This window comes from Schistocerca serialis, chromosome 2 (assembly GCF_023864345.2).
Source record: "Schistocerca serialis cubense isolate TAMUIC-IGC-003099 chromosome 2, iqSchSeri2.2, whole genome shotgun sequence".
NCBI lineage: Eukaryota > Metazoa > Arthropoda > Insecta > Orthoptera > Acrididae > Schistocerca > Schistocerca serialis.
Window position 1 is genome coordinate 789,103,590 of NC_064639.1, and position 20,055 is coordinate 789,123,644.

The 20,055-nt window shown below is 39.2% G+C and overlaps 1 protein-coding gene across 1 annotated transcript in view; it reads left to right on the forward strand.

Moving 5' to 3' along the window:
* The window catches only part of LOC126456410 (neural cell adhesion molecule 1-like), a 119,361-nt gene extending 100,786 nt beyond the window's left edge, over positions 1–18,575 (forward strand). The window contains exons 12-14 of the mRNA XM_050092161.1: positions 8,226–8,343; positions 9,546–9,572; positions 15,781–18,575. Coding sequence (XP_049948118.1) covers positions 8,226–8,332 — 107 coding nt within the window. The 3' untranslated portion in view covers positions 8,333–8,343; positions 9,546–9,572; positions 15,781–18,575. The remainder of the gene's footprint in view (positions 1–8,225; positions 8,344–9,545; positions 9,573–15,780) is intronic.
* The last annotated feature ends 1,480 nt before the right edge of the window (positions 18,576–20,055 follow it).

Consider the following 20,055-nt stretch of genomic DNA (forward strand, 5'->3'; position numbering starts at 1 on the left):
CGCTTATTTGTTGACTCTTAGAATTGATTTTCATCCATTTTTGACCTTCGGTCATCCATACTTTGTTGACTATGAGGATTTATATTGTCAACTCTATTTCTGTTCAGATGGAGCCACTCCCAGTATATCCTCAATATACTGGGCTGCAAAAATTCAGCTGCCTACGCAGTATCAAAGATGTAGTACTTTATGCATCAGTTGTGTAGATGGAAAATTGTCGTGGTGGGTTAGGAATGGGGTGGAAGTGTATTAGAAAAGATCATGCCAGGGCAGAACATTTCGATGCATGCAGGTTATGGGACTATCAGGAGGAACATGAAGAGAAAAAACTGGACAAGTGCTGAGACCTCATGTCTTGCATTTCTTTGCAGTAAAACTCTGATAAATTCATTGTCACGTTCCACACTAAGTGATGCTATTCACTGAGGCAATGGTGTCAGTTCAGCAGGACAGTTCTCCATCTAATTTAATTGTCTATGAATATGAAGCATTAAAATCGTAAAATAGTTCTAGAGTTTATATAGTATATAACTTAAAAAGCCTGCCTTTAGGAACTATGGTCTGGCTTAACACACACACACACACACACACACACACACACACACACACACATATATATATATATATATATATATATATATATATATATATATATAGAGAGAGAGAGAGAGAGAGAGAGAGAGAGAGAGAGAGAGGAGGAGGAGGATATTAGTGTTTAACGTCCCGTCGACAACGAGGTCATTAGAGACGGAGCGCAAGCTCGGGTGAGTGAAGGATGGGGAAGGAAATCGGCCGTGCCCTTTCAAAGGAACCATCCCGGCATTTGCCTGAAGCGATTTAGGGAAATCACGGAAAACCTAAATCAGGATGGCCGGAGACGGGATTGAACCGTCGTCCTCCCGAATGCGAGTCCAGTGTGCTAACCACTGCGCCACCTCGCTCGGTATATATATATATATATATATATATATAGAGAGAGAGAGAGAGAGAGAAATTGTTGTCTCCTGACATAACTGCGAGCAGTAGTCTTGGCTAGGTTGTTAGTTGGGGAAAAAAGTAATTGTGGTGGTGGGGTAGGAAGGGAATGTAAGTGTGTTAGAAAAGATCATGCCAGGGCAGAACATTTGAGTAGGACTCGTGCTCTGAGGGTTTCATGCAAACTTATTATCTACATAGATAATAATAATTTGGAAGCCTTTCTATTGGACACCATTTCAGTGACTTGCATGTCCCTAACCTACCCCAGTTATCCAACTGGGGAAAGGGGACCTACAGTTGAATGTGGACTCCAAACCATGCAATGTTTCTGGCCACTCCTCACATTTTTGGGAGGTGAAGGCTGGTTTAAAATGAAGACTGAAAAATCAGTGGTCCGGCCGAGTTTCAATCCAGCAATCTCTCAGTTTTTAGGCAAGTGCTTTATCACTGGATCACCAGGCCCAATGTGGGTATACATAGTTCATGTGTAGGTTTTGATGAGTGAGTTTGTGAGTGTTAAAACATGTGATAACAGGGTGGTCCATTGATTGTGACCGGGCCAAATATCTCACGAAATAAGTGTCAAACGCTTACCAAGAACAAAACTTGTCTAGATTGAAGGGGGAAGCCAGATGGCGCTATGGTTGGCCCACTAGATGGTGCTGCCATGAGTCAAACGGAAATGAACTGGGTTTTTTTAAATAGGAACCCCCCTTTTTTATTACATATTCGTGTAGTACGTAAAGAAATATGAATGTTTTAGTTGGACCACTTTTTTCGCTTCGTGATAGATAGCACTGTAATAGTCACAAACACATGGCTCACAATTTTAGACGAACAGTTGATAATACATAGGTTTTTTAAATTAAAATACAGAACATAGGTACATTTGAACATTTTATTTCGGTTGTTCCAATGTGATACATGTACTTTTGTGAACTTATCATTTCTGAGAACGCATACTATTACAGCGTGATTACCTGTAAATATCACATTAATGCAATAAATGCTCAAAATGATGTCCGCCAACCTCAATGCATTTGGCAATACGTGTAACGACATTCCTCTCAACAGCGAGTAGTTCACCTTCCGTAATGTTTGCACATGCATTGACAATGCGCTTATGCATGTTGTCAGGCATTGTTGATGGGTCATGGTAGCAAATATCCTTCAACTTTCCCCACAGAAAGAAATCCAGGGTCATCAGATCCGGTGAACGTGCGAGGCATGCTATGGTGCTTCAACGACCAATCCATCTGTCATGAAATATGCTATTCAATACCGCTTCAACCGCACGCGAGCTATGTGCCGGAAGTATCATGTTGGAAGTACATTGCCATTCTGTTATGCAGTGAAACATCTTGTAGTAACATCGGTAGAACATTACGTAGAAAATCAGCATGCATTGCCCCATTTAGATTGCCATCGATAAAATGGGGGCCAATTATACTTCCTCCCATAATGCCGCACCATACATTAGCCCGCCAAGGTCGCTGATGTTCCACTTGTCACAGCCATCGTGGATTTTCCATTGCTCAATAGTGCATATTATGCCGGTTTACATTACCGCTGTTGGTAAATGACGCATTGTCACTAAATAGAATGTGTGCAAAAAATCTGTCATCGTCCCGTAATTTCTCTTGTGCCCAGTGGCAGAACTGTACTCGACATTCAAAGTCGTCGCCATGCAATTCCTGGTGCATAGAAATATGGTACGGGTGCAATCGATGTTAATGTAGCATTCTCAACACAGACGTTTTTGAGATTCCCGATTCTCACGCAATTTGTCTGCTACTGATGTGCGGATTAGCTGCAACAGTGGCTAAAACACCTACTTGGGCATCATCATTTGTTGCAGGTCGTGGCTGAACACTTCCTGTTTCCTTAAATAATATAACTATCTGGTGAACAGTCCGGACACTTGGACACTTTTGATCACAATAGCCATACATCAATACGATATCAACCTTTTCCGCAATTGGTAAATGGTACATTTTAATATGGGTAATGTATCACGAAGCAAATACCGTCCGCACTGGCGGAATGTTACGTGATACCACGTACTGATACGTTTGTGACTATCACAGCGCCATCTGTCACAAAGCGAATAAAGTGGTCCAACTAAAACATTCATATTTCTTTATGTACTACATGAATATGTAATAAAAATTGGGGCTTCCTATTTAAAAAAAAATGCAGTTGATATCCGTTTGACCTATGGCAGCGCCATCTAGTGGGCCAACCATAGTGCCATCTGGTTTCCCCCTTCAAGCTAGACGAGTTTCGTTGTTTGTAGTTTTTTCGTTTGATGCTTATTTTGTGAGATATTTGGCCTGGTCACTATCAATGGACCACCCTGTATATGTCCATATCTTCTGATTGCATTGAATTTGAAGCTTAAATAATTTACATCCTAGGGATCGTAGACCTCAGTACTTGAGGTAAAGCTCAATTTGTGACTTCCTGAGAAAAGAGGTCCTCACAGATGGTCAAATAGACAGACAACAAAGTGATCCTATAATGGTTTCATTTCCACTGACTGAGGTGTGGAACCATAAAAAGCTGGAGGAAACCAAGTAGGAGAATGAGGCAGAGTGATTAGAATTGGTGGGCTGAGTGCATTAACACTTAGTAATGTATTTGGGGGGGGGGGGGGGGGGGTTCAGCAAAACTTGAGACACTGCCGTTTGTGAAAAGTGCAACACCAAGAAGGAATACCTGAATAGTGCCACACTTGGTGGAAGTGGTGATGAGTGTGCAAGCAATACGTGATATGTTTTGCAGCAAGATGAGGTACATGTAGGCCAGGCAGAGCCATCTCGTGTTGGTCTGACAGGGTGAGTGTTGTGTCTAATGTAGTCAGTGCAGAGCTGTCACATAAGGTGGAAACAATACAGTGAGTGCTGGTGTGCCTTATTGATGTCAGAGGGAGCCTAACGGGGCAGAATTGTCAGTCTCCGGGAAATGGGGTTGTCATACCATGACATTTTGGCTCGCACAGGTCATGCTGCTATGACAGCGATGTGTGTGTGGAAGCAGTGAAGAGAGGAAGTTAGTACACAGTGACAAGTGGGAACTGGACCATGGAACATGACCACAGCACGGGATGACCATCATCTTGTGCGCATGGCCATTACGGACCGCACAGTGTCATCCACAATGTTGGTTCATCACTGGAGCATTGCAACAGGTGTGAACTAATCTGCATCAACAATTTGTCTCCATCTGCTGCAGGTTGGACTGGTTGCATGCGTGCCATTACATCAGCTTCCATTGTCCAAAAACCACAAGCTCCTCCAACTGCAATTGGCACATGAACACAATCACTGGGGTGCTAAGAGGCAACATGTAATCTTTTCGGATGAGTTCCACTTCAATGTGTCCTACAGTGATGGCCACATATGCATCCAGCGATAATGTGGTGAGCACAACCCGATGGCTGCATTGTGGCGCAGGATAGCGGACAAACACCAGGTGTGATGGTTTGGGCGCCATTGGTTACAACAACCGATCTCGCCTCGTACGTATTGTGGGCACTTTGAACAGCAACCGGTACCTAACTGAGGTTGTGGAGCCTGAGGTATTCACCCTGCTTCAGGCATCTCCAAATGCCACATTTCAACAGGACAATTCCTGGCCACATATTGTGGAGAATGTACAGGCCTTCTTCGAAGAGCGATGGGTGCTATTGTTTTCCTGGCCTGCATGTTCACCAGACATGTTGCCCAGCGAAAATGTCTGGGATATGGTTGGTCGGCATCTGGTGCATCACGGTCCTCCAGTAACTGGTGTCATGGATTTGTGGGCTTGGATACAAACGTATAGCAGCTCTAATTGCAACGCATGGTGGCCACACAGCATACTGAATAATTAAATTGAATTCATGTGTTTCCTTCTTGGTGTTGCAATTTCCATAAATGGTAGTGTATACAGGGTGTTACAAAAAGGTACGGCCAAACTTAAAGGAAACATTCCTCACACACAAATAAAGAAAAGATGTTATGTGGACATGTGTCCGGAAACGCTTAATTTCCATGTTAGAGTTCATTTTAGTTTCGTCAGTATGTACTGTACGTCCTCGATTCACCGCCAATTGGCCCAATTGAAGGAAGGTAATGTTGACTTCGGTGCTTGTGTTGACATGCGACTCATTGCTCTACAGTACTAGCTTCGAGCACATCAGTACGTAGCATCAACAGGTTAGTGTTCATCACAAACGTGGTTTTGCAGTCAGTGCAATGTTTACAAATGCGGAGTTGGCAGATGCCCATTTGATGTATGGATTAGCATGGGGCAATAGCCGTGGCACGGTACGTTTGTATTGAGACAGATTTCCAGAACGAAAGTGTCCCGACAGGAAGACGTTCGAAGCAATTGATCGGAGTCTTAGGGAGCACGGAACATTCCAGCCTATGACTCGCGACTGGGGAAGACCTAGAACGACGAGGACACCTGCAATGGACAAGGCAATTCTTCGTGCAGTTGACAATAACCCTAATGTCAGCGTCAGAGAAGTTGCTGCTGTACAAGGTAACATTGACCATGTCACTGTATGGAGAGTGCTACGGGAGAACCAGTTGTTTCCATACCATGTACAGCGTGTGCAGGCACTATCAGCAGCTGATTGGCCTCCACGGGTACACTCCTGCAAATGGTTCATGCAACAATGTGTCAATCCTCATTTCAGTGCAAATGTTCTCTTTACGGATGAGGCTTCATTCCAACGTGATCAAATTGTAAATTTTCACAATCAAGATGTGTGGGCTGACGAGAATCCGCACGCAATTGTGCAATCACGTCATCAACACAGATTTTCTGTGAATGTTTGGGCACGCATTGTTGGTGATGTCTTGATTGGGCCCCATGTTCTTCCACCTATGCTCAATGGAGCACATTATCATGATTTCATATGGGATCCTCTACCTGTGCTGCTAGAACATGTGCCTTTACAAGTACGACACAACATGTGGTTCATGCACGATGGAGCTCCTGCACATTTCAGTCAAAGTGTTCGTACGCTTCTCAACAACAGATTCAGTGACCGATGGATTGGTAGAGGTGGACCAATGCCATGGCCTCCACGCTCTCCTGACCTCAACCTTCTTGACTTTCATTTATGGGGGCATTAGAAAGCTCTTGTCTACGCAACCCCGGTACCAAATGTTGAGACTCTTCGTGCTCATATTGTGGACGGCTGTGATACAATACGCCATTCTCCAGGGCCGCATCAGCGCATCAGTGATTCCATGCGACAGAGGGTGGATGCATGTATCCTCACTAACGGAGGACATTTTGAACATTTCCTGTAACAAAGTGTTTGAAGTCACTCTGGTACATTCTGTTGCTGTGTGTTTCCATTCCATGATTAATGTGATTTGAAGAGAAGTAATAAAATGCACTCTAACATGGAAAGTAAGCATTTCCGGACACATGTCCACATAACATATTTTCTTTCTTTGTGTGTGAGGAATGTTTCCTGAAAGTTTGGCCGTACCTTTTTGTAACACGCTGTATAGACTGCCAACTTGCAAAGGATTAGGAGAAGTACAATTTATAATGGAAGTCTAAAAAATCTAGCAAAGAGTTCAGGATACAAAAATAAGTGGAATTGGAAGAAGCAAACATTGTGTTTTAGAAAGTTAAGTAGTGAAACGAGTACTTTGTTTCATTTTTTAGTTCTTATAGTATTAGGACAGTTGTGTGGTTCTAAATGTGTGAAAGATTATTGAGTAGTATCCATGAGGAAGGAAATGAGCATGGTGAACAGTCAAATAAACATCAAGCCATTCAGATGCACTTGTACCATATGCAACATATTTGAAGGAATCATGTGCAGATTTTTAATGTGTCATTGTGTTAAAAGTTAATCGCTGAATTCAGCTGTGCTAAAATTATTGGGGGCATATCAGAACCAAAGAAAATAGTTATGATCAAGTCAACCGTAATATGTAAGCAAGGAGAGAGATATTCATATACTGAAAGAGAAACAGAGGTAAAGAGAGATAAAATGAGAAAGTGAATTAGGGCTGTTACTATTTAGGATAAATTTTTTAACACTTAAGGTTGGTGAGTACATGGATAAAATCATTTTCAGTGCATGTAATGATTCTTTATGTAGACACACAGGTAATTCAGTGTATTATGAAAACTTTGAAGTGATTTAGAAGATATGTTACCAGTATTAGACTGGACAAAAATGTGTTGTTTATGAATGTGCGAGGGACTTAGTGCTATGGTAAGCTACTGCGTAACAGGATGGGAATACTTAATATGTAATTTTGGGCACAAGGAAGATTCATTTGTAGAACTATAGGAAAATGGCAAAGGAAGAGTCTTGTAAAAGAACTGTTTCATGTGTCCAGAAGGAAGAAGAGAACTTGAATACATACAAGGAAAGACAAATACACAATGAGAACCATGCCAAAGTAAGTAGCACAACTGAGATGCGAATAAATCAAAATGGTAATGACAAGTGCAAAAAAAGGTGTGGGTTTAGGCTTACTTGTGTGCATATGGTTTGTGGATTGCAAGAGCACACTCATGAGCTCTGCTGGAGAGGCAGCAACTCATATTAGTTTCTTGGGAATTGGAAGTATTGAGAAAATGAAATATAATTTACAACAAAAGAAAACTCAAAGCTATTGAAAACCTGTGTTCATTTGGCTAACATACTGAGGCTACTACTTTGTAACAAATACCATAATTGAGAGAGTATAATTTGTGTGAAAACTGCACTTATTATTTTGCTGTCAGGCAGGCTGATACAGAAGTAATGTGTCTGCATGTGTGGCAGGCCAGCATGCAGCTCAGTTTGCAAATTCCTTTTCTTTTTCCACCAATCAGGGCACCTGCTCTTACCTACACAGCTCCAGGTATGCTCTTGGTTTATTGTGAGAACTTTGAAACAAGGATGACTACAAATGTTGTCTACTAGAAGAGCAGGGCATTTTGCAAAATAGCACCTGTGTATAATGTGTAATGACTCAGTTGACCACTCCTATTATAAATCTTACCATAAAATATCATTTAATTCATACATAAGGTTGCTTGGTAGTAAAGTTGTTGGTATTCCACACTATAGACAATTATTTAATATCAGAAATTTATCTAGATTTTTTCCCCTCATAACTTGTTTGTAATGGTTACTTCTTTAACAGAAAAAATTTGTGAATATGTAAGTCCATCAACTGAAGAAATGTACATGACCTTCTACTGATGTGAAATGTTACTTCCTGTTTTTTTCACAGAACCTGAACCACAAAAGATACCAGAAAGTGGAAATAATGGAAGCGAAACTAGGCCAAGGTTAATGGCACTGTTGACTGTCCTGAGTCTAAGCACTTTTTTCTTGTAGTTAGCTTTGAAGTAAGTATTACTGTTCTTCACACTATATGAAATAAATATATGAAAGAATTTTTATTGCTCTGAAAATTTTTTGTGTAAAAATGGGTGCCTTATTTTAATCAATGTTATTAAACTTATTTTTGGGCGAGTGGACTACCTTTTTTTTCTTTCTTTTTAAATCATAATTTACAGGTCTGCTCATTAAATCTTTTCTCTTTTCTCCAAGTTGCTTCCAGTCATCCACTCTTAAACACTGCCTCAGATGTCACTTAGCACCTAGAACAAAAATGTGTGTATTTTGAGGAGCTGCTTGGCCACTGTACTGCATTCTTTTTACTTCCTTCGTATTAGCTCAACTACTGGTAGCTCTTTAGGCTCAAGAGTGATTCCTTCCTTTGATATCATAATTTTTTACAATCATCCTGTGCAGTGCTCAACAGTCCATGTCCTCAGTACATGAAGGCTGCCTGGTCTTGGTTTTGTTGTGGTTGTTCCTTCACATTTCCACTTTAAAGTCACTTCATCTACAGTTGACTTGGGCAGCTTTAGAAGGGTTGTTACTCAGAGCACATGCAGTGACTAGTCCACATTCGAAGTAACAGAGATCTCCTGATTGGCCCATTTCGCTGTTATCGATTTTCTACTGGTGATACAGTATTCCGCACCACATTTTATAATAGCAGGTCTGCTACACATGTCGTCTTGTGGTCAGCTCTGCAGTACATAGGAGTGTCTGGTTATTTTTGATCTGATAGTGTACACGATGCTACATGTATAGGCACATTATGTTTCTGATGTGCTAGATTTGAACCAATAGGTGATATATGGCCCAATTTAGTATGCATATCTATTCTGTCACCTTTTTCACATCACATTTTTTAACATTCCATACTCTACCTACACAGTGCGCTTTACCAGATGCTGGAGCAAGTCTTTATCATGTGTCTGTAGATATAAGAGAAGATACAGTATCATTAGTATAATCTGAAAACTTTTGTGACAATATTATATTATAATATTTCACAGTAAAGTGTTGTGTCTACTATTGCTGTTGTATAATATGCCAATTTATTAATAATAAATAATTAGGAGACTTAGTATACAGTAAATTCTGTTCCCTGTACAACTATTTTTGTGTAACATGTTGACAGCATCTTTGTGCTTAGAAATTTTGAATCTGTGTATTCAGATTACTTGGTAATTTGCTTTTCTTTATATTTAAGCACACCTCTTGATGGGAAGCTTCCAGGGTGAGTTAGTGTGTGTTTTGGTTTTAGTTGACCATTATGGGAGTTAGTTTGAAATGTTTGGTTATGACAGCATAATTTTTATAATCATTTTCTTATTAATAGCATGGTAGAGTTGCAAAGTTGTGTATTGTATCCACTAATTTTGACAAATACAAAACCTTTAGTATTAAAGTTCTTTCTTGACTGACAAGGCTATATTCTTAATTCCTCTCATAAAGATTGTAGTATAGTGATTTAGTATTTCCAAAGATCTTTAATTAACAATGAAAAACATTGGAATATGAAATGTTATTATTATTATGTCATATACTGCACCTGATTTTATTTGAACTGAAGGCAAAATGAGGTAGAATGAATGAATTGAAGAGCAAAGGTCATCTTCAAGCTCACTGATATGTACACCTTCTGCAATGCTCAACAGTCCCTGCCCTCAATACACCAGGTCTACCTGGTCTGGGTTTAGTTATGGATATTCCTTCACATTTCCACTTTCCAATCACATTACCAGCAGTCAACTTGGACAGTTTTAGAAGAAAACTAATGAAGAACCTTTTGTAAAAGCCTGAAGCATCATTGGTGAAGATATAATTCCCAAGAAGTGCAAGGAAGCAGAAACACAAATTTATGAGTAAAACAGATGTTGCATTCACCATGCTGAAATAATTATGTTAAGTTTTGCTTGCACGTAAAGCCAGTTACATATACAGCTGGAATGTTCATGAGAGATATTAAAAACAGAAGCACAGTTACTCATAATTTTCTAGAAGAGCAAGATGTATGACCTATTCCACAGTGATCTTATAAAAAAATAACAATAAAATATAATACTAAGAATATATAAAAAATATAAAAATAAAATACTGAGAATATATAAGAATGTATGAAATCCCATCAGAATTATTGCAAGTACAAGTATTTATTTTGTCTTTTAAGCTGATAGTAGAAAATGCTGCAAAAGGGAAAAATCAAGGTTTGAGTTCAGTTTGATTCACATTTTTCATTGGTCTAGGTACAAATCATAAATCAGCTGTAGATGAGTGGTTGCCTTGCCTCATTTTTGTTTGTTGTTTCCATGTTGGAATTTTTCAGTCATAATATTAGAACAGAAATAAGTATAGGTGGTAAAAAATTACTACATTTTTGCATTCTGGAGATTACTGCCCCATGGAAACATCAGGAGCAGAGTTATCTTTTTCTTCATCATTTCACATTGCATGTCACTTCTTGAAATAGCATGTCCAATCAGAGAATGGCTGGTTTTCTCCAGTATGTAATGCCATTTTAACATCACTGTCAGGTGATATTGTCCAGTACTGAAAGTGCATACTATGTTAGAATGAGCCACCTCTCATGAGACAAGTATGCATTTTGTCCCAGGATTAAGAAACTAGCAGTGGTAACAACTGCAGCTTAGGGACAAAATAAATTCATGATGGGTATATCCGAGAAAGTTTCCTTTAGTGAACTCCACAAACTGCAGGGAACTGGAAGAATAAGTGAAGTTTTGCACAAAAATTGGAAAAAATCAAATCATACTCTTTTAACTTGCCCCAGAAAGCTTTACAAATGAGGAGAAGAGCAGTAATTAACAAGACAGATCATACAGCCATATTTCCTTGTTCACAACACATACACTCCTCGAAATTGAAATAAGAACACCGTGAATTCATTGTCCCAGGAAGGGGAAACTTTATTGACACATTCCTGGGGTCAGATACATCACATGATCACACTGACAGAACCACAGGCACATAGACACAGGCAACAGAGCATGCACAATGTCGGCACTAGTACAGTGTATATCCACCTTTCGCAGCAATGCAGGCTGCTATTCTCCCATGGAGACGATCGTAGAGATGCTGGATGTAGTCCTGTGGAACGGCTTGCCATGCCATTTCCACCTGGCGCCTCAGTTGGACCAGCGTTCGTGCTGGACGTGCAGACCGCATGAGACGACGCTTCATCCAGTCCCAAACATGCTCAATGGGGGACAGATCCGGAGATCTTGCTGGCCAGGGTAGTTGACTTACACCTCCTAGAGCACGTTGGGTGGCACGGGATACATGCGGACGTGCATTGTCCTGTTGGAACAGCAAGTTCCCTTGCCGGTCTAGGAATGGTAGAACGATGGGTTCGATGACGGTTTGGATGTACCGTGCACTATTCAGTGTCCCCTCGACGATCACCAGTGGTGTACGGCCAGTGTAGGAGATCGCTCCCCACACCATGATGCTGGGTGTTGGCCCTGTGTGCCTCGGTCGTATGCAGTCCTGATTGTGGCGCTCACCTGCACGGCGCCAAACACGCATACGACCATCATTGGCACCAAGGCAGAAGCGACTCTCATCGCTGAAGACGACACGTCTCCATTCGTCCCTCCATTCACGCCTGTCGCGACACCACTGGACGCGGGCTGCACGATGTTGGGGCGTGAGCGGAAGACGGCCGAACGGTGTGCGGGACCATAGCCCAGGTTCATGGAGACGGTTGCGAATGGTCCTCGCCGATACCCCAGGAGCAACAGTGTCCCTAATTTGCTGGGAAGTGGCGGTGCGGTCCCCTACGGCACTGCGTAGGATCCTACGGTCTTGGCGTGCATCTGTGCGTTGCTGCGGTCCGGTCCCAGGTCGACGGGCACGTGCACCTTCCGCCGACCACTGGCGACAACATCGATGTACTGTGGAGACCTCATGCCCCACGTGTTGAGCAATTCGGCGGTACATCCACCTGGCCTCCCGCATGCCCACTATACGCCCTCGCTCAAAGTCCGTCAACTGCACATACGGTTCACGTCCACGCTGTCACGGCATGCTACCAGTGTTAAAGACTGCGATGGAGCTCCGTATGCCACGGCAAACTGGCTGACACTGACGGCGGCGGTGCACAAATGCTGCGCAGCTAGCGCCATTCGACGGCCAACACCGCGGTTCCTGGTGTGTCCGCTGTGCCGTGCGTTTGATCATTGCTTGTACAGCCCTCTCGCAGTGTCCGGAGCAAGTATGGTGGGTCTGATACACCGGTGTCAATGTGTTCTTTTTTCCATTTCCAGGAGTGTATGTGCTTTTCTTATTACAAAATAACCTAAAAAACTCCATCTCTTTCAGATTCATATATCCATCACAAATAGTGATTAGAAAAGAATCAGTTTAAAAGAAAATTTAATTATTTAGGACAATCTTTGTGTTAAGTAACATGAAGCTAGTGTGGTGGACACTCTAAACTGATCTTTATTCTTTCTGGGTATTCACTGTTATTGCAGGCCAACTGCCTTTAAATGTTTGACAGTTGCATGTGTTTTGTTGGTTTTGAAGCAGTGTTATTACTTTGTTTCCCTTTCATACTTTGAAACAATGTTACTTTCTTCATTCCATCTTTCAGCTTTTAGTAGCACAGTTTTCTACCCTCTGTCCTGCAGTCACACATTTTTATTTCTTCTTGGTTAAACTTTGCTTATTTTCATGTCTTTGCAATTGACTTACTTTAAGGCATACATTACTCATTTCATCATTTTGTTCCTCCTTCCATCCCTGCCTCCTCCTGAACCACTTAGCTGTTTTCTCTTTTTCCCCTTCTCTTTTATACAGCGTGTACATAAAGTCTGGGAACACTGTCAATTATTTATTGCACAAGAACTAAACATTGTACAGATGTCATTCATATTGGTTGCATTTTGAAGAAAAACTCTGAAAGTTTTTTGTACATTCGATGTGCAAGCCATGAGTGACCCAGCAGACATCAATATGGTAATCAAATTCTTGTTGTACCAGTCCCAGCATGGCATCCTCGACTGTGACAGTTGCTTCCCGTATTCTCTCCCGGATCTCTGCTACATCATGTGGTAGAGGCGGTATATACACCAGATCTTTAATGTGTCCCCATAGAAAAAAGTCACAGAGTGACATCTGGTGCTCTGGGAGGACATTTCATGAAACAACTGCCCCCTTCTGTAGCATGGTCGATCCATCGATGTGGCAGCTCCATGTTCAGGTACCCATGAACTTCACAATGAAAATGGAGTGGACACCCATCTTGCTGAAAGATGAACGGAGAGTCCGATTGCATTTCTGGCATCAGCTGTTGCTGCAACACGTCCAAGTAGGAATATCCAGTGACAGTGCTCTTGGCGACGAAGACTGGTTCGTACATTTTTCGACATGACGAGGCACAAAAAACATTTACCTTTGGGGAATCACACTCAAATTCAATGCATTTGTGTGGATGCTTTGTACCCCAGATTCAACAATTATTCCTGTTCACTTTCCCATTAGTGTGAAAAGTGGCTTCGTCACTAAAACTTAAGCAACCAGCAATGCCATTCCCATCGTCATTCAGTTGTTGCAGCTGCGAACAAAACTCAAAACATATCTTTGTCATCGTCATTGAGCTTTTGCACTAGCTCCAATCTGAAGGGTTTCATAGACAGTTTCTGTCACAGAACTTCCTACACTGTCATTGGAGGCATTTCGAGTTCACAGGATGCACGACACACCGATTTCTTTGGACTCCTTATGAACGTCTCTTGTATGTGTTCCACATTCACTTCACTGACACTGGGATGCCCACTTCTCTTTGCTGGGCACCAGCAGCCCGTCGTAATGAATTTGTTGTGCCAGTGGTAAATGACCTCCGTTGTTGGTGCTTCTTACTATACTTGGTTCTAAACATCCATTGAACAGCTGTAGCACACTTGTTTTCTCAAACTCCAACACACAGAAAGCTCGCTCCGCACCTGAACTAGCCATGTTTGTGACTAGCGCTGACTATCGGGAAATTACCAAACTAAGCTGTGGCAGTATATGTGAAAAAAAACTTTCAGGATTTCTTTTCAAAATGACATGTGTATGATATCTGTACAATGTTTGATTCTTGTGCAATAAATAATTGAAAGTGTTCCCTGTACATATTATTCAAGTAGTTGATGTCATTTTGTGGGATCACAGGGCCACTCATATCACAGAACATCACACATTAAAGTTGTGGGGCAATATATATAGTGTCCCTCTTAAGACTTGTCACAAACATTTTCTCTGGTGTTTTGGCAGATATTTTCAGTTTATCTTTTGCAGTGTGTAGTTAGGGTCAGTCCAAACAAATACTGCTCATCATGGCTGTCAAGTGACATCCAGTGTCAATGGGAAACATTGGTTTATTTCCCATTACAAACAAAACTTTTTTTAAAGTGGAATTTTACAAGCCCGTTTGATAGAGAGGTCCCAAATTAGTCTAGTATGATACATATTTGTTTTATTTAACTGTATTACCAGAGACAGTAAAACACAAATAATAAACAATACTCCAGCAGCGACTGAATGGTGGTGCTATATGACAGTATCAGTCGGCACAGGCCAGAGTGGTATGCGAGGTGCTGTGTAGCAATGGTCATTCTTTGTGTTTTGCTGTCCCTGTTAATATTTATCTCACTAGACTAATTTTGTAATTATAGCACTAGACTAATTTTGCACTGCTCTATCAAATGCGCATCTAAAATTCCATGTCAGAAGTAATTTTGTTTGTAACTGGAAACAAACCAACTCTTTCCATTGACACTGGGCAGTATTTGTATCAGCTGATTCTAGCTATATATTGTGAAAACTAAATTACAAATATCTGCTGAAACATCAAATAATACAGTTTATACAGACAGGTCCGATACAATTTGAAAAGCTTGTAAGGGATGTTGTAGGGTAGGTTTTGCTGAGAAATAATTGTTATGAAAAAACTCAATACATTTCACTGTTTCTGAGTTCATTAGCATTTAAAGTTAGCCAGACATGTGACTGTGCAGGCAAATTCAAGTGGCCTGCCAGAGACGGTGTCACCAAACATGTTTCCAAAAACTGAACAACAGAGCGATACAAAAATTAGACATGGGGCGGTAGTAAAGATTGAGCCCAAGCCAAACAGTCTTGTGCGCTATCATCTACGCTGTGATAACAACTAACACTAATTGTAACTGGTGGGCCACTTGAATTTGAGGAAGCAATGCCCTGATTGGGTAACTTAAACATTAATTACCCCAGAAACAGCTCAACATATTGAATTTTTTTCTTAAAAATTATTTCTCAGTACAACCTATCCTGCAGCAGACAGGCTTTTCAGACAGTCTGTAACCTCCTGTTATATATAAGTGAAGCCAATCTATAATAATAAAAAAAATATGCTCTTTAATTTTCTGGAAGCTGTGGTAATCCAATGATTATTGTTTCAGGTAACACGGAAGCTTCTCTTGTTACCTCGACCTGACATGTGTGATTGAGTGCGGTTGAGTAATAGCTGATGAGCTTCTTATCAATAACAACCAAGCAGTTCATCTTCGCTTTGAAGCAACCAGTGACAGCTTTACTGCTTTGCAGGACTGTGCCAGTCACTCAGGATTCTTTTGATCTGAAACTTAGGACTTTAGAACTAGCATATAAATTCCCTTTCGTGCTTGAAATGATCTTAAAATTTTCAGTCAGAAACATATATTTCCCAGTAAAGCTGCATGTGCATCATATGACACTTTTAAAATTGCATTTACAAGAAAGAATGCAGCTTTTATTTTATAAATATTGTTAGATTTGTCCTTGTTCGCAATTGCTCTCTGAATAAGGAATGCAGGTTAGCCTTATATGATGAATGTGTTATTGGTCTTTTGAGTCCTGCAGTTTAACATACTTAGAAACAGTTTCTGGGAAATCAGTGCCAGTATTCTTTCAGATTCAAATATTGGTCATCATTTTAGAAAGAAATTGCACTCTACAGATAGTATCTTGTTTTTAAAACATTGTTAATATAATGCATAAACCAAAGTATTTGATGCCTCTGGAGAAATGAATCGGCACACTCCTAGGGCACGTACATGTTTGTAGAGTTATGCTTGTATAAATATATATTATAGTCAATCATAAAATGTGATTTGGCCTACTTTATGAAGCCAGTTATATTTTACTTACAAATTGCTTTGTACATATCTATAAATATGTGTAAAACACTCTATATTTTAAGTCTTTTATATAGGTCAGTCATTTTGTCAAGAGGTTTTTCACTGAAAATAGTGATCAAATTTTTCCCCAGTTATTCAACTGACCGAAGGGTAACTGAACTCAGTTCCTTTTTCTGTTTGTACAGCTGAGCTGCATGATTGTAATAATCAAAGAAAGCAATGTTTCACCTAGTGGTACAATAAGTGTTATTATTATTGTTCCTTGGCATCTTAAAGACAGCAAAATAATGAGAAACAAGGAAAATATTTTCTAAGGCTTTAATTTATTTTACTACTGCTGTCTTTATTTTTCTCCTGTTATTTATTACATGCCTTCATAATGTGGTACCAGTGTGGCCTCTCTGGAAGAAAGTACTTGATGAATTTCTATTTCCCTCAGTGAACGATTTTTCACTTTTGCCTTTTTCATTAAGCTAACACAGTTTTGTGATAGGCTTATTATGTGTACCACTTATTTTCCATGATGAGTCCAGTAAAATATTGTTATTGCTTCCTTCACATGCAGCTCCTTATAACATCTAGTTAATGGACCATCCTAGTATTTATCTTAAAGATGAAGAATAAATGAAAGTTATATTTTGAGATGTATGTGCATTTAGTCAATGTGATTTGGTAATTTGACAGTATCCCCTATACCCTTTTTTTTATTTCACACGTTACTTTGTGATAGATATTGCCATGTACTTTTCCCATAAAACTGACACCATGCAGAAATTTTTGTGGCAGAAAAGACTGCATAACAGTTAAGTGCACAAAGGGCAGCTTTGAAATTTAAATTATTTTATGTTACCTCATAAAAATGTCATTGAAATTACCTGCAGCTTAAATAAAAATGACAATCTATGCACTGTGCCTTCTCATAGTAAACTTTATTTTGTAAGAGTTATTTGAGTGGAGCATAAAACAGTAATTATCATTATTAAAGTTCCATATGTTGAAATTATTTTCATAAAATAGAATAATATATGGTCAATACATCAAATGAAACACATAATGTACAGTGCTGAAAAAGGCTAAACACTGATACGTTTGCACAGAATGTTAGAATTGTAAATATTTTATTTGTCTATTCTGACAAGACAATTCGCAAAAGATTGTATTTTTAATGTTTGTAATGTTTGTATGTGTGTAATGTTGTAAATTGTCACTTATTTATGAGTTTTATGAGCTGCTTCCATATGTCACTGTTATATTTTAATGCAAAAGTTTTCTCATTGAGTTAGTTTTTAATATTGTACTCGTTTAAAATTCAAAAATGGAAATGTAATTAGCTTTCTTAATTTTTTGTCACCTTTCAGTTGAAAAATACATTTGTATCATAGTTAATTGATGCTAGTTGGTCTGTTCTGGGAAAGTTCTAGATGCTTTGATAGCCCTTCCTTTGTCATTTTTGAGTGAAGATGAATAATAGAAACTGGTTTTCTGTACTGTATTTTATAGAGTATGTATCAATGGACACTTTGAAAGCATCACATTAATTTTGTTATCAGTGAAGGATATTATAATCATAGGAGTGGACAGCTTATGTGCCTTGTGTACCTGTATTAGGTTCTCAGTAACTTCTATTATTATACAACTTCCTTCAGTTCTGTTTTTGCATTATATTTAGAAAGTGTTAAACCCAACTCTTCACAGATTTTTTCTAGTCAAATTAATAATATTGAGTACATTCTTTATGTCAAATCAAAAGCAAAGTTTTCGTTTTTCTCTTATTCGTTTAAATGATCTATACTCTAAGAGTTGTCATAAAGCAGAATTAATAGTCTTCATCAGTGACAAACCATTAATTTCGTCTATCAGTAGTACATACCATAGTAAATATATTTGCTGTGATACAAATGTATTCAGATATAGAATAATTCATTATTGCCAAGAGTGTGCACAGTAATAGCTATAGGATAAAACTCCTGTGTGAATGTGATTTTCTGAAAAATTTTATGAGATTGGACATAAATGTGTACAAGAGGAATAAATGTTATTGATTAAAGAAATAAAACTGTAATTAACATCACAGAAAACTCTCTGTCTGTGTATCGTTTATTTGCTCTTTTCATAGAACGATGCATTCAGTCTCTCACAAATGCAAATCTGGTGGGTCACAAATGAAACAGGGAATTTGTGTCTGGAAATATTACCTCTCAAAAAGTCAATCATTATTTGTTTGGCTGTTTCCTTAGTATGTCTGTGTCAAATTATTTTTTAAGTAATTCTAATTATCAAACTTCATTTTATTTCAGGCATTTAAAAAAATTAGCATTTCTGTAAGGTTTTGAAGTTCCAGTTTTGTATTGCTCCATATCCGCATCCAGTGACGCCTATAGGCTGAGGATGACACAGTGGTTGGTCAGTACTGTAAGGGTCTTCTGAGAGCTGTTCAGACGGAGTTTTAGCATTTTTTAGTTTTTAATTGAACAGATATTTCTTTTATTGAAGTATACTATTCAAGGAAGTCTTGAATGATGGCTGAAGAGCAGTAGCACATCAACATCGTCTCAGTTAAGTATATCACAATAACAAACCTCATGAATGGTACTCAAATTTGCCTTTCACTTCAGAAAGTGGATTTCTACATTCAGCGGTTTAGTTAAACATTAAATGAACTTTACTGTGAAACTAAAGAGCTGAGTATTTGCAAATATGTTTCTCTGATTGTGTGATATTTTCTAACTTATTATTTTTGGCTGTTGTTTTATTCACACACCGAGAACATGCGCTACTATATATTTTCTTGGATTGTTAGCTCAAGAAATACCATTTCATTATCAACTTATCATTAAAATTGTTTAAACATATTGTTAAAATGTCCCTGGGTATGGAAGTTTAATGACAATTAATGAGTATCCATCTCTGTGTAAATAATGACTGGTGCTACTCCCTAGAATGATTATTTTTTCTTTGGCTTTGTCCTCTGTCTATATTTGTATTGTATGTGTACCTTTGATTCATACATTGAATGCATTGCATAGACTTAATTAGGAAGGAAGATGATAATGGATGTAGAACTGGTCAAGTAATACGTTAAGAAAGTAAAGCAGTTGTTATAAACTGCATTGTAACAATGATGTCATCCAAGATCAGTCTCTCTGCCATCTTCAACATACTGACATTATGGAAACATTGAAAAACAAATCAGCCCAAGACCTAGTGAAAAAAATTGGTGATCTGTCTGTTAAGAGTTTCTGGGGGACTATGAACATCATCAAGAATTTGTGGGAGCTTCCCAAATCTCTTCAGCAAAAATGCAGATTTTTTATCACATTGTATACATCAGTAAACATTGCAACATTAGTGAATTGAGGCATGTAAATAATGGTGTATTCAAGCAGCTAACATCCCTACTAAACGAATTTGATATCCAAATTTTAGTAATTCAGAAATCAAGTACCCTGATCAAAATAAATTTGAAACCTACAAATCGTGGGAATTTCAGTCACATAAAAAATCCCACAGTGTGGCACTTCGTTTGCAGCAGTACACCATTTCACTGTTCTGTCTGCC